Genomic DNA, 24,825 nt, shown 5'->3' with positions numbered 1-24,825 from the left:
AGCCAACGTGGTAGCATACACTCTCAGTAGAAAGACTCCAGGAATTCTAGCTTCTTTGGCATTAGAAGATTGGAAATGAAGTGCAATTGTAGGCGACTATGATCTTCAGTATTATGAGGATTCTAACCAAGCTATGGTGTACAACTTGGTTTCAACACCAATTCTAATACAGCAAGTCAAGCAGAACCAATGGCAGGATTCACATCTTCAAAGAGTTTGGACTCGAGTTCAGAATGGAGAAAAACTGGACGAATGGAATATTCGGGAAGATGGAACGCTCTACTTCAGGAATCGCCTTGCCGTTCCTCAAGTGGATGAGATAAAGAAGACAATCCTTCACGAGGCTCACAAATCGAGGTTTGCTATTCACCCTGGGAGTACCAAGACGTATCAAGACCTCAAAAGGCAGTATTGGGGGAGAGGTATGAAGAAGGATGTTCGCCAATACGTGTCAGAATGTGCGACTTGTCTTCGAGTCAAGGCTGAACATCAGAAACCTGCTGGGGAACTGCAGCCTCGTCCGGTTCCTGGATGGAAGGGGGAACACATTACGATAGATTTTCTGATGGGATTGCCGAGGACTGAACATCGGCATGATGCCATTTGGGTCGTTGTGGATAGGTTAACGAAGTCCGCGCACTTCATTCCCTTCCGTGCGATGTATTTCAGGAAAGTTCTAGCAGAGTTGTATCTGGAGCACGTTGTCAGACTTCACGGAGTTCCGTTATCTATCACATCGGATCGTGACACTCGTTTCAACGCTAGATATTAGAGAAGTTTTCAAGAAGCTATGGGAACCGAACTGAATTTCAGCACCGCATTTCATCCTCAGACTGACGGACAATCTGAAAGAGTTATATAGATTTTGGAGGACATGCTTCGTGCTTGCATTCTAGATTTTGGTGGAAACTAGAAGAAGTATCTCCATTTAGCTGAGTTCGCCTACAACAACAGCTATCATAGTAGCATTGGGATGGCACCATTCGAGGCGTTGTATGGTAGACCTTGCAGATCGCCAGTTTGTTGGCTTGAGTCAGAAGATCGACTGACCCTTGGACCGGATGTTATCCAGGAGAATAATGAGAAAATAGCCGTGGTTCGGGAACGACTGTTAACGGTTCAGAGTCATCAGAAGAGTTATGCTGACAGGAGGCGTAGACCTTTAGAGTTCTCAGAGGGTGATTTTGTCTTGTTAAGAGTCTCTCCACGCAAAGGAGTTACTCGTTTTGGTGTGAAGGGAAAACTCGCGCCGAGGTAGATCGGGCCGTTTTAGATCACACAACGGGTCGGTGTCGTTGCTTACTGCCTTGATCTTCCTCTAGAATTGTCTCACGTGCACAATGTGTTCCATGTTTCTACGCTTCAGAAGTGTCAACTCGATCCAGAAGCCATTGTGCAATGGTATGACATGCCGATCCAGTATGACACGACTTACGAGGAAGTACCCGTACAGATTCTTGGCCGGAAGATGAAAAGCCTACGTCGACGTGAGATACCGTTAGTGAAGGTGTTGTGGCAACACCATGGTATTGAGGAAGCAACGTGGGAATTGTAAACGACGATGCAGGAATGATATCCGTATATGTTCATATCGTGAGGTAAATTTCAATTTCAGGGACGAAATTTCTTAAGGGGGGTAGAATGTAACGCCCTCTGAAATTAAACTTGTTTAATTATGATAATTGTGGTTTATTAGTGTGCCTAAATTAATTTTCTTAATTAATCATGAACTTTTAAATTTATTTTTAGTAATTACAGTTTCACCCCTCTTTACTTTTATTTGTCTTTCCTTATTATTTTCTTTTCCTCATTTTATTTTCCTTTCCTTCTTTTCTTTTCTTTCTTTCTTTTCTTTTCCCTCCTCTCCCATAACCCCCTCACTCACTCACACTTTCTCTTAGTCTCTCTATCTCCCTCACCGAGCTCTCTCTCTCTCTCTCTCTCTCGTCCATCTCTTCCTTTCTCTTTCTTTCGAGTTTTCCCTCTTTCTTAAGAACGTTCTTGAACCGGATTTGAAGAAAAATAGAGATTTTTAAGAGATTTTCAACATCAAAGCCTAGATCGAGGTAAAACTCTTTGAAACTCACTTTAGATTTTCAGATTTAGCTTTGTGAAACTCGTTTTCGTCGAGTTTGGTGGTTTTTGGCTTAAATTTTGTTTTCGAATGGAATTCGAATGAGATTTGATGAAATCTTGAAAGAATTTGGGGCTTGTTGATTCTTTGGACCCCATTTGTTGATTTGAAACTAGATCTATACATTTCCCTTGAGAATATGTCGAAATCGAATTCAAAATTTACAGGTTTGGCTTCGTTCCCCTGCGAATCGGCCATGGCTGGCCCTGGAATTTTTCCCCACCGATCGACCGGTCACCCTTCCACAGGTCGACCAGTCCAGTTGACCGGTCACCTCTCCACCGGGCGACCGGTGGAGTTACACTCCTCTGTCACCGGTCGACCGGTTCCCACTGAACCCGACCCTAAACAGCCCAAAACCCTGTTTTAACCACGAAATTTGATGTGGGATTGACCTAACCTCATTTGAGAACTCAAAATGAGTGGATTAGCCACATGAATCCTTGTTTTCTATTCAATTCTCCGGAATAAATCTCCATTGTCAAAGAATCATGATTTGAATTAAGAATTTTTTATGAACATTGATTTTGAACTATGGCACACTAGTATGATACAATTGCATCTAATTAAACGAGAATGTTTAGTGAGAAAGATCAAACTCTAAATTGTTGATTTTGATGGGAAAGTTAGTGGCACGATTGGAATTGGAGCCTCAAAGGTAAGCGGAGCTAAGACTACGTGAAGACAGCTATAGGTTTGATATCCAAAAGATAGGATATTCTTGTCCATATCCTTGTTAGCCTTACTTTAAATGATTTTAGCCAATGAAAATGTTTTAGAACAAAACATGTTGAAAGGAAATGATTTTAAAGGAAATAGCATGAACAATGCTATTAAGTTTTCCAATGATTTTAGAAATGAGATTTTAAAGAGTATCATTTCTTAAAGTGAAATATTTTAAGGAATGATACAACGCATGGTGGCCACAGAGATCGGGATGTGGGAATCGCATCCTTGGGGCAGGTCCCGAAACCCATACGGATCCACTTCTTGTTTAGTGGAACAATGGCTCTGCACTTTTCTCTAGACATACATTTTTACCGCTTCTTATTTAGTGGTATGATGAGCTGCACACTTTCATTATACAGACATTTTCTACTATGTGAGTATTTCCTTCTCTAAAAAGGGATGGCCGGTTCCGGGTGTATATCTTTAGACCGTGAGTACCTTTATTTTAAATGCTTTATAAAATTTTATCCTACTGGGCCTTTCGCTCACCTTTCTTGTTTTCAAATGTATTAAACCCCTACAGGCGACGCGAGGAGTAGTGCGGAGTAGGTAGCTACTACCGATGACATAGACTTGACCTCGGGAAGTGAAGAGTTGTATTTCCTCTTATCTTTTATTTCAAGGCATGTATAAAAGATTATGGATTGTAAACTTAAATATTGCCAGACTGTGGTTGATGTCGCATTTACTTTTGTTTATATTCATGTATGCTAAACACCTGTGAGAATTCCTGACTTGATACTAGGGACGTGGTTTTAAACTGGTTTGGTTGGAAATTCCACCACCTTCCTCGAAATTAAATTTCTCCTGAATGCAGGGGGCTTGTTTAGAAATACCTGGATGTTTTGGATTTGAAAAATTAAAATATTTACAACATTATCTGCTGATCACTCTCTTAAACAGGTTTAAGTTTCTAAACAAGCCTCCACGTCACTATCCCCGGTTTGGGGGCGTGACAAAGATAAGAAATATAAGACAACATTTGTAACCGTCACCGAAACCAATTCCAGAAAAGTGACTCAAATATTTGAGAACAAAACAAATCAATCTCATAAGACTAATTGAAATATTTGAGAACAAAACAAAGACAATAGAAAAATAAGAAATACTGCAGTGGTAAAAAAGTAAGGGAAAAATGGTATCAAAATAAAGGAAGTAAATAAATTCCTAGAAACTTCAGATGCATGAGTTCAACTGGCGAACCAATAACAGATGCATGAGTAAAAGAATAGAATGAAAACCCTCAATAAAATCAGATAAAGAGCAAACTATTTTAGAGTAAAGAATGACAATAAGAGCAACATATTGTTGACAAAATATGATAAGTAAAACAACATAAATCTTAAATAATCCGGGCAACATCAAAGCTTACTAAATCACTATAATCAGTTACTTAATACATGGTAACAATAAAAGAAAAATACTACATCATTACCAAATGAGAAGTCACTTTAGACAGACAACAGAGTATTGACAGATTAATATAACAAATAGAATAGAAACCTAAATTTTACTCAAATAACAATAACTTATATAATATAAACACTAAACAATATTTTACAAACAATATTGACAAACTTAATACAAACATAATCATAATAACATAAAACAGTGAGCACATATATTAACAACTCAATATATACACTTAAGAAATCATAGTAATATAATACATACAAATTTAAGAGCAGTTCGAAATAACGTGAAAGAAGTACCTTAGAGCAATAACAAAAGTGGATAGAGTCGATGCAGAAGAAGTAAAAAAACTCCAAAACGTAGACAACCGAAAATAAAAAAAAAACTCACTATTGAAAACTGAAGAAAAGAAAGGAAACAAAGAAGATAGGATGTAATTGTATGACAACGAAAACAGAAACAAAGTGAAAGGCAATAAGCATGAAAGAGAAAACAATATATTTATACAAAGAAGAAAACTTTTAAGCATGTGGCGGTAGCAAATTCTGCAAACAAAACTTAATACATGTAATAATGAGTTGAAAACAGGTGTTACGCTGAATGATAACTACAGCAAAACAGAACGAATACCTGCAGACAGTTGAAAAAAATTAATCCGTTAGAAAAAATTACACTGGACTAAAAACTAATGTCTAAATATTCGCGACTAATATAACCTGCAAACAAATATGAAAATATGTAATAATTAGTAAAAACAGGTGTTACACAACATGATAACCAACAAGAAACAGAACCAATGAACATAATACAGTAAAAAAACTACAGATCCATTATAGAAAATTAGAGGATAAGGAAGAACACATAGAGAAACAAATAAGGAAAACGATAATAGAACATCAAATGTGCAGAGAAAAAAAAATATGAACAAAGAACAGATGAAAAAACAACCGAAATAGAGAAAAGAGGAACAAACTAAAAGAAAAATGGATTATTTCTAAGACCTAAACGACCAAACACAAAAAAGAAAGAGAATAAAGAAAGGAAAAAAAAAAGAGATAACAACCCCAATATGAAATAAGACTAAAAAAATTTGACAGAACAAAATCTTAAAAAATCGACAGAAAAAAAACATGGAATCTATTCTAAACGATAACAAAAAAAGAGGAGAAAAAAGGGAAAATGAAACCCTAATATAAAATAAGAGGGAAAAAAATTGACACAACAAAATCTTAAAGAATCTAAAAGAAAAAAAAAACAACAGAGAAACCAAGAACAACAAAAGAAGGAAACAACAAGAAACATAGGCCAAAATTATTCCTAAAAAAAACCATCCAGAAAGCAAGAAGACGCATAATAAAAAAATCAGAAAAACAAAAAAAACAAAAAAAAAAGGGTAGAATAAAAGAACAAAACGACAAAACTAAAAAAATAACAAAAAAAGAAAAAAAAGGGAAAAACTATTCATCGAAAAAAATTAATAAAAAAAATTCTAAAATTACAGAAATGAAAACACAAAACGAAGAACATATCAAAACAAATTATACAATACTACTAAAACAAAACAAATCTGGAAATAAAAAATGAAAAAAAACAGATAACATTAACAAATAATAGATTTGAAAATAAAAACACTAACAGATAACAAATCTGGAAAAATGAAAAAAAAACTGAATAAAAAAATAGAAGAAAAAACGAAGCCAAATCCAAGGAAAGAGAAATGAAAAACAAAACAAAAAAATGAAACAAACATAAAAAATGAATCCCAAAAGCCTCACGAAAAGGAAGAAAGAGAGAAAGAAAAAAAAGAAATGCATAGAAATGACCAAATCCAGAAGCTTAATGGAAAGAAACGGAGAGAAAACCAAACAAACAAAAAAATTAATCCCAGAAGCCTCACGAAAAGGAAGAGAGGGAAGGAAAAAAAATGGACATAAATGAAGAAGTCGAGAACTCTCGCAGTGAGAAAAGAAAGCCAAGCCAAACATTTAAGTGCAGAAACTTCAGTGAGGCTCTATTTCGAAGGATAAGACAAAAAATACCCAAACAGAAACCAAAGCAGAAATAAGCAACCAAGAATAAAATGGGAAAAATAAAAATTTAGAACACATCCGGAAGTTTTCCAAAGCAAAAAGAAAGGAAGGACCATGCACTGTTTTAAGAACAGTAACCCGGATGCCTCTTTTAGTAGTATGTATAATATATGAAAATTCAGACGAGAACTGTTTTTTTTTTTTCCTTCAATTAGACAAGATTATGGTTCTTTCCAAGTAAAAAAAAAATACAAAAAAAAAAACGACATGATTGTGTAAAGACAAAAAAATGCAAAGTGATATGCGTTGCAAGAAAAGAAATTCGGCTAAGCCCAGTTTATAAGCGGACCATATTTTGAAGCCCATAACCGAAGCTGAGTGTCAAAAAAGACCAAAGCACCAAAGACGACCATTTGACCAGTTAGGGAAAGTGTCGAGAGATAATTACGTTTTGTGCCGGGGAAAAGGGAAGGGGATTGACATCTGCGAGAAGGCGTAAAACCCTTACCAAATCTGCCAAATTTGTGAGTGAATATTTAGTTCATAAATTCAGAATCATGAGTCAGAATTATTCTCAATTTACGTGTATTTTTTGTGAGAAAAAATACTGTAACAAGTCACGAATCATGATTTGAACCATGACACGAATCCTCATACTAAATTACCCCTTAAAAATTCAATTTGTGTACAATTTTTCCCCTACATATTTGAACAAATTTCTATGTACCTCCTAGGGCTTTCCCCCATTCTCTCCTCGTCCCTCTTTCTTCCTCCATCTCTTTCTTCTCTCTCTTTCTTTTTCTCACTGCCCCAGCCGTCGTCACAACCTTCCCTGTCGACGCCGATGCCGCTATCCTGAGGGACGTCAATGGGTTGTCGACTCTGTGCTCTCACTCTCATCATTAAATCCTCCACGACCTCCGGCTTATGAGAGAACACGACATTCTTCCACCGCATAGTTGTGTTGTTGGGGACCTCGCCAGTGAGATCTCCTTCGTTTATAGATCCTAAAGAACGACCTCTTTGCCGGTAATATTGTTGGCAGATCCTCCTCCAACGACGAGCCTTGTCACGCTACAACCACCGTGCGAATCCTCTTTTGGTGAGATCTTGAATGTTGCAAGATTCACGTTCAAATCTCCATTGCTCTGCTTGACGATCACTCCTCACAACCTCGTCGCCACTTTGGACGTCGCTGCCAAGGAAGATGAAGATCAATCGGCGCAACAGAATACAAATGAATTTCTAAACAGTTTGCGCGAACTAAATGATTTAAAACATAATAAAAATCAGAATTTAAACAAGAATATATAGAATATATAGTGGTTCACTCTCAATTCGAGAGCTACGTCTATTGCGGAGATAAGAGAAATTTCACTGTATTTAGAGGAATTACACGCACTAATGCTCAAAATCAGACTTAATCATTTTCTGACTCATAATTCCTTTTTTATAACTTAAGTCACTGCCTATAAACTTTTCCTATATAAATTTGAGTTATTTCTTTTATTTTTTGGAGTAGTTTCTTAAAAGATGGAGATTACAATCAACCAGGATGGTTTTTTTATTTAAATTTAATATATTTGGTTTACTAATAGTAAATCTCCGTGCAAGTTTCGCGGATCTCATCTCTTGCGTAGTCTCGACTTCGTAAACACTTTCAGAAGTTTCTTCGCCTACAATTGTGGGTGTGATCGGCTTCATATTGTCCTTTGCATTCTTTCAGAGCAGTCAACCTCCCTCATATGCCTGACATTTCTTTCTAGCGGTCGACTTCTAAGAGAGTTGTCCACTGACGTGGCAGTTAGAGTTAAGCTGTCATTGATCATTTAATACTCTTATTTATGACGTGTAGATCCCATACAAGGTTTAATTTAAGGTTCTTCGTTTTACCCTAAAACTGTTTGTATTTTTTGTGTTTTGTAAGTGATGTTTGTGGTTTTGTGTGATTATAGTGAAATTTGTTATTTTTGAAGTGTGTTGACGGAAAAATGCAAATTTTTGTTAATTATTGTGGATGTTTTGTTTGTTTTTGTGATTTTAATTTTTTGTGTGATTTAGTTTTTTGATGACACCGATTTTCTACAGATTTGGGTGGTTATCAGTCGGTGAATTGATGGTTATTGATTGGTAGCTGGTATCTTGACTGATACCAATCAATATCTTGACCAAATACTAATGGCTCGGTTGGCGCCGGTGATTAGTAGCTGCCGGCAACTACTGCCACCAATACTGGTGGTTGTTTGTCAGATACTGCCTAGTATCTCAATTAGATACCAATTTTTGAATGCTGATACCGGCGAGTATATCAGTTAAATACTTATATTATAACTAGAGACTTATTAGTATCTTAAAAATGTATTTAATATTCTAAACATAGTGCGATAACATACATCATTGTGTTATTCTTTATAATAATTTATATATCTTAACATACGTCAATCTAAGTCTATCTTGTGGCAGTTTTCTTTGTGTCAAACTGAGGAGTTGTTTGGTTGAGAGATTCGTATCCTAATTTAAATTATGATTCGTAATTTCTTATAATATTTTCTCTCATAAAAAATACATGAAAATAAAAAATAATTCTAATATTATGATTCTAATTCATGAAATCATGACTTCTCTTTAAAACCCAAGTGTCAAACAGACGCAACAGCACAAGTGAAGTGACCAGACCAACCAGTGAGAAAAGTGGCGCGGTCTTGAACAGTATAAATACTAGAACCGGCACTTTCAGTGGCGGGCTGTCTGCGATTTCGAAATCGCGAGGGAAGAGAGAGAAGATAGAAAGAGAAAGGAAAGAAAAGAGGGCATGAGGTCATGGCGACCTTGTCGAGCCTGGTGCACGACCTCCGAGAACGCATTGCGGCTTCCTCATCCACTCCTACTTCTAATGCCGACGATCACGCTCTCGAGACCAGATTCCGAGCCGTCCTTCCCAATCTCCTCCACGCCTATGTCGTTCCCTCCCCCTCTGGTTATCTCTCTCTCTTTAAACTTGGCTGGCTTTGTGTTTGGTTCTCGAGAAAATTCGAAAAGGATTATAAGATTGTGAACAAACCGATTCTTTCGATAATTTCTGTCACGCGTTGCGTTTATTGAATATTGAAAATCGTTGTAATCTCATTTTGCGTTGTTATGTGTTTGGTTCGTTAGGGTTTTCAGTCTTTGCGATTATGAGTCAAATTTTCTACTGAAATAGGAAAGTCAACAAGTGGGAAGCTCAAGTTTTTCTTTCTTTCAAGTTTTATTACATGTGTATGTTGGAATCGGGAATCGTATATTTAAGGAATGTATTTGATGCAAAAACATTTGGCATTCCCGTCAGCATTCCTGTCAGATATTGATATAAAAGTCTTTTATTTATGCGCAGCCAATGAGAGAGAAGTGATAGCTGTGTTGAAGCTCATTTCTCACATTGCAAAGAATTTTCCTGGGGTCTTTTACCATGGGAAGGCCAGCGCTATTTTACCCATCGTTGGCCGGATATTGCCTTTCTTTGCGGAACCCATGTTTCGGTAATTGAATTAAAAACTTGTAATTTCTAAATATCTATATATATGCGGGCGCACACGCACATTGTTGCAAGTTAGAGACGATCTTTTTCTGTTCTTACAACTGCCCGTTGGAGAGTAATATCTTTCATTTCAGTTCTCAGCACAGTGTAATTCTTGAAACTGTCGGATCACTTTTGTCTTTGCTCCGCACCGGAACACGAGACGCCTACCGTTTGTTTTTTGCTGATGCCATGCTAGTTGTTGAAGGTAAGAAAGAACTTGATGATCGATTGGTTTTCATCTAGGAGGTATAATTTTTGCTTTGCCTATTGTCTAGATTCTAGAAAACTAAAAGTTGCATCCTTTTTTTCCTTTATTTCTTTCTAGTTTGACTATTGCACTTCAACACTGGAAACGCGCTCAGGACAGTCCCAATCTCAACACAATTTCATCTTTTAGCTGCAATATAAATAACGAATCTCAAAATTTTCATGCTGCTTGTACTATTTCTCTACGAGGCATAAAGCTAATATGCCTCTTTTTTTTTTTTTTTTCCCTTCTTCCCCACAGATCTTTTCTATGTGGCATCGGGCTGTACTGCCTGTGCAAGCACTGCTGAACACACTAAATTAACTTTAAGGTGTTTCTGTAAGTCGTTTAATGGGGTTTTCAATGATCCCACTCATATTGGCGATCTCCCAGTGGGTAACAAACCAGCAGATGGCATTGGAATTTTGATTAATCTTACAGGAAAAGCAAGGTGGCAACCTTTTGCTACTTGGATGATTAGGCTTCTTGCTAAGTGTCTAACGGAAGGAATCTGTGTGGAAGGACTAATTAATGTACCATTTGTCATTTCTGCATGTTCTCTCTTATGCTATGGGGATGCAGATTTGCAGATGGTAAGTGACAATTTCTTTATGTTAGCATTTTGATCTACTAATTGTTACCATATGCTTGTTTATACTTTTTTTTATTACCATTTTTTCCTGGTTTATTATAAACATATTTGATTTGCATATTTGCAGTTTTTTGACCACTTAGAATTTTGTTGAAGGCATGTTTTGACTTTGCAAGCATCATTGCATCAGCGGTAAATTTTGACATTGTTCCACATCAGAATATGATCCTGTCGATATCCACTATATTAACTGAGGACAAAGAGGGGCTTCCTGTATTTAGGTATGCAATTGGATTTCTGAGATATTGATGCTCTTTCTAATGTCGTACCAAGTTGTAGTAAGATGTGCTACTGCACTGTGAAAAATACTAAATCCGGTGATAATTAAAGCAAATTTGTTTGCTATAGTACTTATGATGCATTTTAGGAAGTCTAAATTCTATTCCTTTGTCACCTTTGCCTTTCTCTGGGAATATGGTTGGCTTTTGGGGGGTGAAATTGATACATTTAAGTTTTTCTACTTCAGTGTTTAGATGATAATGACATCCTGCATAGGTCTAGAATTTTATGCAAGCATACATGCATGCGTAAATATGCATACATGTACGTGCATACGCGTACTGTTTCTAATTACTCTTCTAAATTATTGATGTTCTAAGATTTATCAACATCTAGATCTTCTTACATTTAAACTTCTGTTTCACCTACTTTTCAATTCCATGGTTGGCAAATATTTAGATTTATATATTCTATTTACCATTGTGAACTATCTCCATAGATTTTTTTTTTTTTTTTTTTAATTATTTGTTTTGAGATGAATATCACTTACCTTGTGTTCAGGGTTCTGAAAAGGAGTCCATTTGAAAAGTAATATTTACTATTTTTTTTTTCTGAGTATGCTAACAATTTTGTTGTACTGCAGAAACATAGTTTATGATTCGTCGTTGGGTGGTTGCTTAAAAGCATTACACTCTGGTTGCTCTGATGTTGTTGTCAAGCTAACAGCTGCTGATTTGGTAAATGTGTTTCCTCAATCCATGAGGAGAACCAAAAGCGTGGAGCTTAAGGTTAATGATCCATCCATCGTCATTGAGCTAGCTGATAGGTCTGAGGGTGATTTGTTGTCAGATCTAAAAAACAAATTTCTTTTTTCAGGTCGCATTATGCAGTGCATATGTTCGAATTGCAAAAAGTTGTTCTCCTCATATATGGAGACCACAATTGCTTATTTATGTTCTTTCTGTTCCAGAGCCCTGCTTCCCACTGATAGATTGTTTTCAAGTAGCTATTTCTGTACTTGGTCCTGATCGTGTTGGAGGGAAAATGACAACTTGTAAAAATGTAGAGTTGTTAATGGTGGGTGATGGGTCAGTTGGAAATTCAAGGGTCGGGGAAAAGAGACCTCTTCAGGATGTGGAGGCTTGCGAGAGCAAACGACAAAAGGTAGACGTGGGAACCATGGCTTCTGACGCTGGTGACCAGATGGAGCAAATGTATAGTCATGTAGTTGCTTGTGAAAGCGAAGAAGACTATGCAAATTATATGCATACATCACTTCTTTCTCTTGTTGAAATTTTAAAATCTCCTGCCGTCAGTCCTGATTCTTTAAGACCAGATATTGCATTAACAGCTCTTAGCACGCTTTGCATTGCCTTCTGTAGATATCCAGAGACCAATATGGCATCTAGAATCTTTCAGCAGATGTATTCATGGATACCTTGGATATTGGAACAGGTATCTAGTTTTTGAATAGTATTTTTTTTTTAATAAAAAAAAACTCTCATTTTCGCCTTCAGGCAACCTAAACATGTGTTTACATATGCAGGCAAAACTAGAAAGCCCAATCAGACTTGATTTTTCTATCTTTCTTGAAGGAATACACAGCATATTGCTTTTGCACAGTAAGTCTATGTAACTAACCTGATCATTAAAGTTTCAGCAGAGCTGAAGGTGACGATTTGTACTTGTTAGCTTGATTTGTTTCTTCAAAAGAACGTGAATATCGTACATAGGTACATATTTCTCATAATTAAAGGGAAGTGACAGCTGATTTATGTAGGTCCGCTGATGACGGAGAGTAAGATGTTAAAAAATAAGGATGATAAGGAGCTCATGTATGTACTATTAAAGCTTCCATGGACCCATTCTATTATAGGTAGCGAACCTAAACTTCTGAGGAAAACAAAATGCATCTCTGTTCAAGTTGCAAGTAAGCTTTCTGACAGTAGAAGTGAACCTGATCTGGAAGTCTTGGATTTGGGCCTTCATGATGAAGATGAAGAAGTTAGATCTGAAGCAATAATTTCAATGCCAATGATCGTCATGTGGTCTGGTCTTAGAATATTATCTCGTTTATTAAGAAGGATGGAGTAAGTTAAAAATAAAAGTTATTTACTTCTCAATTTTGTAATCCTTTTTTGCGTGCCATGGATGAGATTTAATATAGAAAAGTACTGTATGATTAGATGTATGCATTTTTACTGTTCATTAACTACAAATTTTGTTTTGCCTGAAACTTCACATTATACTTTTGGTTTGAATAGATTGCTTAGTGCTCATCATGATTGCTGTCTCGTTGATCTGTTAATACTATTATTGTTGATGTTGTTGTTTTGCTAATAGCCCGCATTATACTTTAGTAGTTTAGTCACATTTTAGAATCCTGTAGGTGGCATAGTTTTCTTCAATGTATTATCAATAAAAAGTAGTGCCTTGTTCAATCAAGGTGTTATTTATTTATTGTGTCTGTACGAGGACTTCTAGGGTTAATTTATTACCTTTTTCTCTTGTAGATTCTTGGAAGGAGAGAAACACGAAAAGGTTAAGAATGCTATACCATTTTCTCTTGGTTATTTGTCGTGCCTTTCTGGATCTTGTAATGCTGGGGATGATGTAGAAAAAAATGAATGCAAATTGTTTTGGAACGTAAAAATTTGGAAAGCTGATCAAACAGCTGATTATTTGCTGCGGGGATTTTGGTGTTCAAAGTGTGACAGAAGTAATCAATGCAACAGTGAGCTGTGTTCAAAAGTTGTAAGTGGGCATGATACTCCCAGCAGGCAAATCGTTATGGATTCTGATTTCATCCTTCTACGGACTCTGTTTTTCAAACTTCTCTATAATGAGTCACCCGAAGAGGTCCAAGTTTCTTGTGTGCAAAACATTCGAAGGATTCTAGTACATGAAACCACTAACAATCTGATTGAACGGGGTACTGAATGGATTGGATGTGTTAAATTTTTACTTCTTAATAGAAAGAAGGCAGTAAGAGAAGCATTCTGTGGGCAGATTAGTTCATTCCTGGACGATTCTGTTTTGAGTTGGTTATTTAGTGATGAGGACACACCAAATAAAAGTAAAGAACAAAAGTTTATGGATATCATCAAACATGCTTTTGCAGCTGCTGAAGATCCACAAATATTTGAGACTCTTTTAGAATCTACTGCAGAAATTATGATTGGAGTTGATATTTATAATCAGGTTTTCTTATTTTCTCTTATCTTATTGGTCGATCAGCTTGATAATTTGCATGTGACAGTGAGAACAAATGCTTCAAGGCTAATACACAAATCTTGCTACTTTCATCTTAGAGGAGGCTTTGAATTAATCCTTTCAAAAGTTGTTCATGTTCGAAATGAACTATTTGATTATTTGTCGGCAAGGCTCTCTAGCCGTCCATTAATGATCAGAGAGTTTGCAGAAGCAGTTCTTGGTGTTGAAACTGAAGAACTTGCCAAGAAAATGATTCCTGTTATCCTCCCGAAGCTTGTTGTGTCTCAGCAGGACAACGAGCAAGCAGTTGATACGTTATATGAGTTAGCCAAGTGTTTGGACACTGATGTGGTGCCTCTGACAGTTACTTGGCTGCCAAAAGTGCTAGCTTTTTCTCTTCACCGACCAGATGGCCAAGATTTACTCTCTGCCTTACAATTTTATCAAGCTCAGACTGGTTCTGACAAGCAAGAAATCTTTGCAGCTGCTTTACCTGCGCTTTTGGATGAACTTGTATGTTTTTTGGATGGAACTGATTCAGATGAAATAAGAACAAGGTACATAGTTTATCCTCGTTCATAACGATAAAGTGTCATACAATAGTCAATAAAGCTGATATACTTGGCTGTACTTCCGTCCAGGTTCTGAATAAGTTTCTGTTTGTCTGTCCTATAAAATCTTTCTCGACATCTTTTGGGCCTTCATTTTTATTTTTTATTCTTTTATAAACTGCAACTGATTAGGGACTTCAAATTCAGTGGGATTTTTTTTTTTGTTTTGGCTAAAGAAATTCAGTAAAATGTTAAGTTTACAATATCTATGCTTGAAATGTACTAAATAATCGATTCTCCACTATGCCAAGAATTACCTTTATTTTATTTTATTTTTATCTATTTCAAGGCTAGCAAGAGTACCGGAGATGATAAAAGAAGTTGCTAGGATTCTAACTGGTGGTGAAGATCTCCCAAGCTTTTTGAGGAATCACTTTGTTGGCCTTCTCAACAGTATAGATAGAAAGATGCTCCACTCAGAGGATTATTCACTGCAGAAGCAAGCTTTAAAACGCATTGAGATGCTGATTAAGATGATGGGCTCTCAACTTAGTACTTATGTGCCAAAACTGATGGTTCTCCTCATGCATGCTATTAATAAAGAACCACTCCAAAGTGAGGGGCTTAGCTTATTGCATTTTTTCATTAAGCAATTGGGGGAAGTATCGCCATCTAGTACAAAATATGTAGTTTCCCAAGTTTTCGCTGCTCTCATTCCCTTCTTAGAGAGAGACAAAGAAAATCCTTCAACCCATCTAGAGAAAGTGGGAAAAATATTGGAAGACCTTGTGCTGAACAACAAACTTATTCTCAAGCAATATATCTGCGAGTTCCCACCATTGCCCAGCATTCCAGCTTTATCAGAAGTCAATAAAACTATACAAGAAGCTCGTGGGTCAATGACACTGAATGATCAATTACGAGATCTTGTTGATGGTCTGAATCATGAGAACCTAAATGTGAGATATATGGTAGTGTGTGAGTTGAGCAAGTTACTAAATCTGAGAAGAGAAGAGGTTACAGGTTTGATAACTGCTGAAGGTTCCAGAAATATGGATATTTTAAGCTCTTTGATCACGTCCCTATTAAGAGGATGTGCAGAAGAATCAAGAACTACAGTTGGACAACGTTTGAAGTTGGTTTGTGCTGATTGTCTTGGATCACTCGGTGCGGTTGACCCTGCAAAGGTGAAAGGCTTCTCATGCCAACGGTTCAAAATTGCGTGCTCTGATGATGACCTCACCTATGAGTTAATACATAAGCATCTTGCCAGGGCTTTTAGATCTGCGCCTGACACTATTATTCAGGACTCAGCTGCATTAGCGATACAGGAGCTGCTAAAGATTGCAGGTTGTGAGGCTTCAATGGATGAGAATGCTGCTGCTTCTATCTCAGAATCACTGAAAGATAGACCTACAAAGCTTGCTGCATCAGGGAGTAAGAGCATGGATAGTAACATTGAAATAAAGAGGGGTCAGTTATTGTGGGACCGATTCTCTAATTATGTCAAAGAGATAATAGCCCCTTGCCTAACTTCTAGATTTCAACTACCAAATGTTGCTGATTCTGCGTCTATTGGCCCAATTTACCGGCCATCCATGTCATTCAGAAGGTGGATATTCTTTTGGATAAAAAAGCTGATGGCACATGCGACAGGTTCTCGTGCAAGGATTTTTAATGCATGTCGAGGTATAGTGCGTCATGACATGCAGACAGCAGTATATCTGCTGCCATATTTAGTTCTTAATGCCGTCTGCCATGGAACTGAGGAGGCACGGAGTGGCATAGCAGAAGAAATTCTATCTGTTCTTGCTGCTGCAGTATCGGAGAACAGTGGAGCTACTGTTCATGTAAATGGTGGGCAAAGTGAAGTTTGCATTCAAGCTGTGTTCACTCTACTTGATAATCTTGGGCAATGGGTTGATGATGTTGAACAAGATCTGGCTCTTTATCAGTCTGTCCGATCATCATCTTCTAAGCAACAAGCATCAAAGCCAAAGGATAAACCTCAAAATTCTGTAATCGATCACGAACAACTCATTACACACAGTAAATATGTTTCAGAGCTTTTGTGCGCAATCCCAAAGGTAACCCTTGCCCGGGCTTCCTTCAGATGCCAAGCTTATGCAAGGTCTTTAATGTACTTCGAATCATATGTGAGGGAAAAATCAGGTTCTTTCAACCCCGCAGCTGAGAGAAGTGGCATTTTTGAGGATGAAGATGTTTCGTACCTAATGGAAATATATAGCCGTTTGGATGAGCCTGATGGTCTATCTGGGTTGGCATCTTTGCGTAAATCAATGAAACTACAAGACCAAATTTTAATAAACAAAAAAGCAGGAAACTGGGGAGAGGTTCTAACTTCTTGTGAACAAGCTTTGCACATGGAGCCCACTTCAGTACAGAGGCATTCAGATGTTCTCAACTGTTTACTCAATATGTGCCACCTTCAAGCTATGGTTACTCACGTTGATGGTTTAATTTCTAGAATTCCCCAGTACAAAAAAACGTGGTGCATGCAAGGTGTTCAGGCAGCATGGAGACTTGGCAGGTGGGACTTGATGGATGAGTACCTTAATGGAGCTAATGAAGAAGGTTTACTCTATAGCAGCTCTGAGAGTAATGCCTTATTTGACTTGGATGTTGCAAAGATTCTCCAAGCAATGCTGAAGAAGGATCAGTTTTCAGTTGCTGAAAAAATTGCCCTGTCTAAGCGAGCTCTGATTGCTTCTCTGGCAGCTGCGGGAATGGATTCGTACATGCGGGCTTACCCATTTGTTTTGAAACTTCACTTGCTACGAGAGCTGGAGGACTTTCATGCTCTTCTTGCTAATGAATCTTTCTTGGAAAAATCATTTCAGGTGGGTGATCTGGGATTCTCGAAAGTGATGGAGAACTGGGAAAGCCGCCTTCGGTTTACGCAGCCATCATTGTGGGCAAGGGAGTCTCTCTTGGCTTTCCGTAGAATGGTTTTTGGTGCAAGTGGTCTTTGGGCTCAAGTTGGTAATTGCTGGCTTCAGTATGCAAAGCTCTGTCGCATGGCTGGTCATTATGAGACAGCTAACCGAGCAATCCTAGAAGCCCAAGCTTCTGGTGCACCTAATGTCCACATGGAGAAGGCCAAGCTTTTGTGGAGCACCAGGAGATCAGATGGAGCCATTGCAGAGTTGCAACAGTCGCTTCTGAACATGCCTGTGGAGGCCGTAGGATCTGCAGCAGTATCATCTATTAGTAGTCTTTCACTGGTACCTCTGAACGCACAACCTTTAGTATGTGACACTCAAAGTTTGAATGAGAATCGGGATATTGCAAAAATCCTTCTCCTTTATGCTAGGTGGATCCACTACACTGGGCAAAAGCAGAAAGAAGATGTAATAAGTATTTATTCCAGGGTGAGGGAACTGCAGCCCAAATGGGAGAAAGGTTTCTTTTACATGGCCAAGTATTGTGATGAAGTTCTTGCTGATGCTAGGAAACGCCAGGAAGAAAATTCTGAATCCGGTCCCAGGACGATACCTTCAACTGAGAAGCGTTGGTGGAATTATGTGCCTGATGTACTGTTATTCTATGCCAAGGGGCTTCACAGGGGTCACAAAAATCTCTTCCAAGCACTTCCAAGGTTGCTAACCCTATGGTTTGACTATGGGAGTTTTTATCAAAGAAGTGGTGGGTCGTCCAATAAAGATCTGAAAGGTGTTCAGATGAAGGTAATTCTTATTAGTAGTCTATTGTATTTCCAAGATAGGCTTTTTACCCACACACATACAAAAATAAAGTTTTATCCGATTGGAATTTTGTATTTTGCTCCTTTGTTTTTCATACTACGTTTCCTTACCTTTTACTTTGGTAGGTAATGAGTATTATGAGAGGCTGTTTGAAGGATTTGCCAACATATCAGTGGTTAACTGTACTGCCACAGTTGGTTTCTAGAATTTGCCACCAGAATGAGGAAGTTGTTCGATTGGTGAAACACATCATCACCTCAGTTCTTCGAGAGTACCCGCAACAAGCCCTATGGATTATGGCAGCAGTTTCGAAGTCCACTGTTCCTTCTAGGAGGGAGGCAGCTGCAGAAATTATACAAGCTGCACGAAAAGGGTTCAGCCAGGGAAATGGTGGCAACAATTTGTTTATTCAGTTTGCTAGCCTGGTAGATCATTTGATTAAGTTATGCTTTCACGCCAGTCAATCAAAAGGAAAGACAATTAATATCGCAAGTGAATTTAGCGCCTTAAAGAGGATGATGCCACTGGGAATTATCATGCCAATTCAACAGTCTCTTACAGTTAATCTGCCAACTTTGGATAGGAATCTGAATGACTCACTAACCTCTGATATCTTTTCTCTGACTGATCTTCCTACAATATCAGGAATAGCTGATGAGGCTGAGGTTCTTTCATCTCTTCAGCGACCTAAGAAAGTACGTTTCAATTAGTTTCAGGAAATGAAGTAATTCACCATAACGTGTTTCTGGATTCAAATCCTTCCAATTATTTCATGTTTTGCATAATTCCGGTCTCACTTTACCATTATATATATCTTGGAACAAATTCGGAGATCCTGCTAATTTATTGTCATCTTTTGTCCATGTCATGTAGGCTATCCTGATTGTTATTGTGATCATTGAAAATCCTTTCGTCGCTTATTTATTGATTAATCTATCTTTTGTGTTTCAGATTATACTACTGGGCAGTGATGGCATGGAACACCCATTCCTCTGCAAACCCAAGGATGATCTAAGGAAAGATGCACGTATGATGGAGTTTACTGCAATGATAAACCGTTTACTGTCAAAATACCCAGAAAGCCGTCGGAGGAAGCTTTACATTCGCACCTTTTCTGTGATACCTTTGACAGAGGACTGTGGCATGGTAGAATGGGTGCCTCATACTCGTGGACTTAGGCATATACTCCAAGACATATATGTTACCTGTGGAAAATTTGATAGGCAGAAGACAAATCCTCAGATTAAACGGATATATGATCAATGCCTTGGTAAAATGCCAGAAGATGAGATGCTGAAGAGCAAAATTCTTCCGATGTTTCCTCCAATTTTTCATAGATGGTTTTTGACCACTTTTTCTGAGCCAGCTGCTTGGTTTAGGGCACGAACTGCTTATGCTCATACTACTGCTGTGTGGTCAATGGTTGGGCACATTGTTGGACTTGGGGACAGGCATGGTGAAAACATTCTTTTCGATTCTACTACAGGTGACTGTGTTCATGTTGATTTCAGTTGTCTATTCGACAAGGGCTTACAGTTGGAGAAGCCTGAGCTGGTTCCTTTCAGGCTGACTCAGGTGAGAAGCTCGTGGTGCCGGAAGTTTTTCAGAGTTCTTTGTTGTTATCAAGAATTTTCAATAATCCTTTTATTTTTATTGGTAGACTACCCAGTTTTTACATGATTAGTTTCTAATTGCTGGTATGATCCTGCAAACAAATTGCAAACTCGCACTTACAAAATTGTTAAACATGCATGTGGTGACATTGAGGATCCTTCCGTTGATTGTGTTTCTGTTATACATGTTGAGTAATCATTACCCAAGTTTGTTTTCCCGACACCTTTGCAATCATTTTCATCGACTCGGTTATCAAATTTTGCAGAACATGATTGATGGCTTGGGAATCACTGGTTATGAAGGAATCTTCTTGAGGGTCTGTGAAATTACACTCTCAGTTCTGAGGATGCATAGGGAAACTTTAATGAGCGTTCTTGAAACTTTCATTCATGATCCTCTGGTGGAATGGACAAAATCTCAAAGGTCCAGTGGGGTAGAAGTTCAGAATCCACATGCGCAGGTTTGATTTTCTGGGATCTCCTCTATTATTTCTTGTATAAGCTTACCTGAAATTTTCTTTACTTAAAAGAAAGTGATGAAAACTGCATATATCTGGATTGTGCATGAACAAGAATTTGATGATATTTAGTTGGTTTCAAACCGAATGAAATGCTTATGGGAATAATTGCTAAAACATGCTCTGTTTGATGCTCCAGAGAGCCATCAGCAACATCGAAGCAAGGTTGCAAGGAGTTGTAGTTGGGGTTGGTGCAGCTCCTTCTTTGCCTCTGGCTGTTGAAGGTCAGGCCCGACGTTTAATTACTGAAGCAATCTCACACAAAAATCTTGGCAAGATGTATATTTGGTGGATGCCATGGTTTTGAAAGTCGAAGGAGTTTGAAGGGTCATCCTAAGTTGAGTCTAAGCAGCATCGTATTTACCTCCAGCAACTGTCCAGCCTCATCAACTTTGTCTGTACGATGGACTTCTTTTTTAGGAGCTTGCCTACTCGCTGTGGAAATGAAGGAGTACATGGTATTGGTGCATGCTTCTGCTTTCCTATGGGTCCTCTAAAAAGTTCAAGCTCTAAATACTTAAAATCAGTTGGTTTTGGCCCAAAAAAATAAATAAATAAATAAAGAGAAGATGCGGAAAACAGAAAACTCTCAAGTGTTAAATGAATATGATGTGGGAGAGATTATAGAAGAAAAAACAGGCAAAACAAATGGACAAGCCATAGATAGAAAACAAGTTATATTTTATTAAAAAAAGATTAACAAGTTATTTCTTAGAATCAGTTGAACTCATAGTTAGTGTACTTCTTTTACATTGTAGGTGGAAGATTGAGACATGACATGCCTGATGACACCTTCCTCAAATTGGGTAAGGACTTCCAGATATCTCAAGTCAGAAAAATTAGGATCAGAGCCAAGGGCAGATAATTGGTTTCCATATCTGAGTACCCCGTTCTTTTTGATATTTGGCTTCTCGAGCTCAGGCTGTCATGAGTTAACATGGCTTGGGCGTCAGTTTTTGCTTGGAGTACGAACGTGGCTTTGACTTTATCTCACAGTATTCGAGTCTCCTTCCTTGATCAGCATAACCAATCTCTCACAGTTTTCCCTTTAGCAAGGAAACATCCAGCGTTCTTCCTATCAATTTTCATCGGACTTTTCATCTGAACCATCATCTCTTTAACCAAGATTTTCACCGGTGAAACCCCTCTGACATTGCTATGTTTCCCCGATCCGCAAACAACCACAACCTCAGCCGGAATGCCGTGATTCCCGTCATTGAACCTGCGTGTCATCTCTTCCATCCACTCTAACATTATCAAGTAGGCTGACCCCAAATGCATTCCATGCAAATCCAACTTGACCTCCAAAGAATCCCACACCAATACCTCCTCCAAAACGCTTGATCCGACTAGCTCCATAACCAGCAGACCCTCATCACCTCTCAAAGTTGCGTTCAACTCATACATGGAAAGCGGAATGTCCTTCAGGTCTTGTAGCATTGCTGTAATGGTTGGGCACCAATTTAACACAGAATTATACGTCCTGATTGAGAAAGGAATGCTTGAAGTTCTCATTTTCTGAAGCCACAACACCATTTGTTGAAGCTCATTATGGGCTCCATACGACGAGAGAACCATATTCGAACAAATTGTATCAATTACAAGCCCTTCAATCTCCATCTGGTTCACAGTTCTAAGCATGTCTTCCCACAATCCTAACCGTCCATAGCCATAAACCAAAGACCTAAACTCGAAAACTGACGGCTTGAGACCTTTATGTCTCATTTCCTCCATCAAACTCTCAGCTTCACAAGGCCGATCCATCGTGCATAATGCCCCAACCATCGTCTCAAATGCTCGGCATTTGACATAAGCAGACGAAGAATCACGAAGAAGCTGATACAAATAAGCGTAGGAACTATCAAAGCCGTGCTTCGAACTTTGCTTAGAGTGCGACTCAACCAAGCTGCAATAGAAGACTGCAAGCTCTCGCTGTCGATGGCCCAACTTCGAAACCGCTTCCGCGATCAAGGCTTCCGCTTCGCTATATCGTCCTTGTTTATCAAGCAATGCTGCGAGGGCTGCAACTAGCTTGGGGCTATACACGAACCAAGAAGCTTCTCTAATCTTTGAATACAACTATAATGAATGGAAAAAAAAAAAAAAAAAAAGAGGGAGACTTTAGACCAAAGGAAGTTAAATTCCCATTTTAGAAGTAGTTTTCAAGAGAGCTTTTGAGTACATACGTGAAGGGAGTGGGATGTGAGGTGGGTGTGCGTGGTGTCAGGAGAGAGGAGATGTGAGAGGGCATTGAGGGAAATGGACTTGGGTGAGCTTGCTACGAATTTTCCGATGAGCTTGTTTGCGGCGGAGGCGTTGCCGGCGTTGATGGAGAGGGTGGAGAGGAAGCGGTGGCCTTGTTTTGTCAGAGCGCATTGGATTGAGGATGATGCTGCCGCTGAACGGGTGGGAGAGAGCCCGCATATCATTTGGCTCACAAAGCAGGGTTGGGTGTCAGCTGTCAAATGGTTTGGCTGATTGTCTTGGATTTGGTTTTGGCGTCCCTCTGCTTCTGCGGATGATTCGACTCTGAAAACTGAAATGTAATGTGTTATTGGGCCTCTGGTTTAGGCTTTAAGCCCATGTCGTAGGGGCGTTTGACCATTCAACTTCTTGTAGGCAGTGTAAAATGTGGTACCCATGTTATATGCCCAGATAAGACCTATAATAGTAAAATTTTTATTTCTTAGAAATTAGTCCGTGTGAGTTGCATGTACGTGAAGGTTTTCATTTATAAATTCAGAACTTGACAAAAATAGTGTTCTTATCTAAATTTGAAAGCTTGGAAAGTGAGTGAATCACTTTTTTGCATAACTATTTCAGAGCTTCTAGATTGATGTTTCTGGTTTTTAGACAAGTTTCTTGGTACAATTGTTAATACAAGTTAAAAGTGATTGAACCAATACACAGAAAAACCATTGCACTTGTAAAGCAATTCACAAGGCAGGTAGCTCTTGAATTATGACTGACATGAAAATCAATATTGTTGGAAATTAAACTAACACCGACTTCGATCTTTCCGAATCAAAACAGAAAAGAAAACCACAAGAACACAACAATATGATTTCGGAGTTCGGTGAAATCACACCTACATCTTCGTGAACTCTCCAGAGGAAATTCAATATGCACTATCTGAACAAAGCTGTTTACAAGAGAGTTACAAACTTCCAACAACTCACACCTTAACACTTTCCCGAGAAACTGAGCAAGAAAATACCCAAGAAAATTCACCTTTTCTCTCACCTTTCTCACTCTATACCGTCTCTCTCTAAGGTTTTATGTACAAGTTCTTCTCTCTCTCTCTCTGGAATGCTCTCGAAGAAGAAGAAGAAAAGAAGCTTAAAGAATATTACAAAGAAAATAGAATTATGTTTCTCTTATCTGGAGACCACGCAAGTCGGTCCACTCAAATGCTTCCACATGTGTTGCTCTTGTCCACGTCAGCTTCAAACATCTTCTCTAATAAGCGCTTGCTCTTCAGTCAAAAATGACTTGTCGTTTTTGTCTTCTCCAAATTCAGCTTTGTTAAACTTGAAATACTGAGTCGTATTAGAATTGATTCAACAAATATAAATAATTTTTTTCCCTAAACGTGTGGGTTCCTATAGGCAGACCATATTCTTGTTTCTTTGAACTTCAAACCCCTCTAGATGTTCCATGAAGATCCTTTCCTCAAGCTCTCCATGCAAGAATGTGGTTTTAACATCCATCTGGTCCAACTCTAAATCAAATTGAGCTACCATAGAGAGCATAATTCTAATGGTCTTGTATTTGACCACAAGAGAGAACATTTCGGTGAAATCTATTCCCTCATTCTGTGTAAAACCTTTGGCGACTAATCTTGCCTTGTATTTAATTTGTTCAGTATCTGATGGTCAGTCCTTCAATTTATAAATCCACTTGCAAGCAACGACAGATTGATCCATGGGCCTAGGAACCATTACCCATGTTTCATTCTTGTATAGAGAATTCATCTCTTCTTTCATTACAGTGATCCATAGCTTTGATTCTGGTCCCTCAATAGCTTCTTTATACATTACTGGCTCTTTTCTATCGAGATCTATTGCTGTCATGAAGGCATATGCAAGCAAGTCTGTGTAGGCAATAAACCCATATCTCTGAATAGGTTTAATTTGCCTTCTTGACCTGTCTCTCATTAGTTGGTAATCACTTGTGGTGATGTCTGCAATTGTCTCTTCTTCTTGAACATCTTGTAAGTCAA

General features: G+C 38.2%; 2 protein-coding genes across 2 annotated transcripts; one reads left to right on the top strand and one right to left on the bottom strand.

The window, feature by feature from the left end:
• Positions 1-9,064: 9,064 nt before the first annotated feature.
• Positions 9,065-21,410, top strand: LOC21389523 (serine/threonine-protein kinase ATR). Its single transcript, XM_024177288.1, has 16 exons — positions 9,065-9,283; positions 9,680-9,824; positions 9,958-10,070; positions 10,374-10,705; positions 10,861-10,985; positions 11,627-11,771; positions 11,860-12,438; positions 12,530-12,605; positions 12,764-13,073; positions 13,497-14,753; positions 15,097-18,454; positions 18,598-19,167; positions 19,424-20,047; positions 20,352-20,546; positions 20,743-21,061; positions 21,362-21,410. The coding sequence occupies exons 1-15, from the start codon at positions 9,127-9,129 to the stop codon at positions 20,908-20,910; spliced, it is 8,154 nt and encodes a 2,717-aa protein (XP_024033056.1). The 5' UTR covers positions 9,065-9,126; the 3' UTR covers positions 20,911-21,061; positions 21,362-21,410.
• LOC21389522 (pentatricopeptide repeat-containing protein At2g17033) lies at positions 21,268-23,339 on the bottom strand. Its single transcript, XM_024177295.1, has 2 exons — positions 22,790-23,339; positions 21,268-22,682 (listed from the first exon to the last, which is right to left on the bottom strand). The coding sequence occupies exons 1-2, from the start codon at positions 23,030-23,032 to the stop codon at positions 21,621-21,623; spliced, it is 1,305 nt and encodes a 434-aa protein (XP_024033063.1). The 5' UTR covers positions 23,033-23,339; the 3' UTR covers positions 21,268-21,620.
• Between the last annotated feature and the right edge of the window lie 1,486 nt (positions 23,340-24,825).

This window comes from Morus notabilis, unplaced genomic scaffold (genome assembly GCF_000414095.1).
Source record: "Morus notabilis unplaced genomic scaffold, ASM41409v2 Scaffold2025, whole genome shotgun sequence".
In the NCBI taxonomy this organism is placed as follows: domain Eukaryota; kingdom Viridiplantae; phylum Streptophyta; class Magnoliopsida; order Rosales; family Moraceae; genus Morus; species Morus notabilis.
The sequence above is the reverse complement of the archived record's forward strand: the minus strand, read 5'-3'. Positions and strand labels throughout refer to the sequence as shown.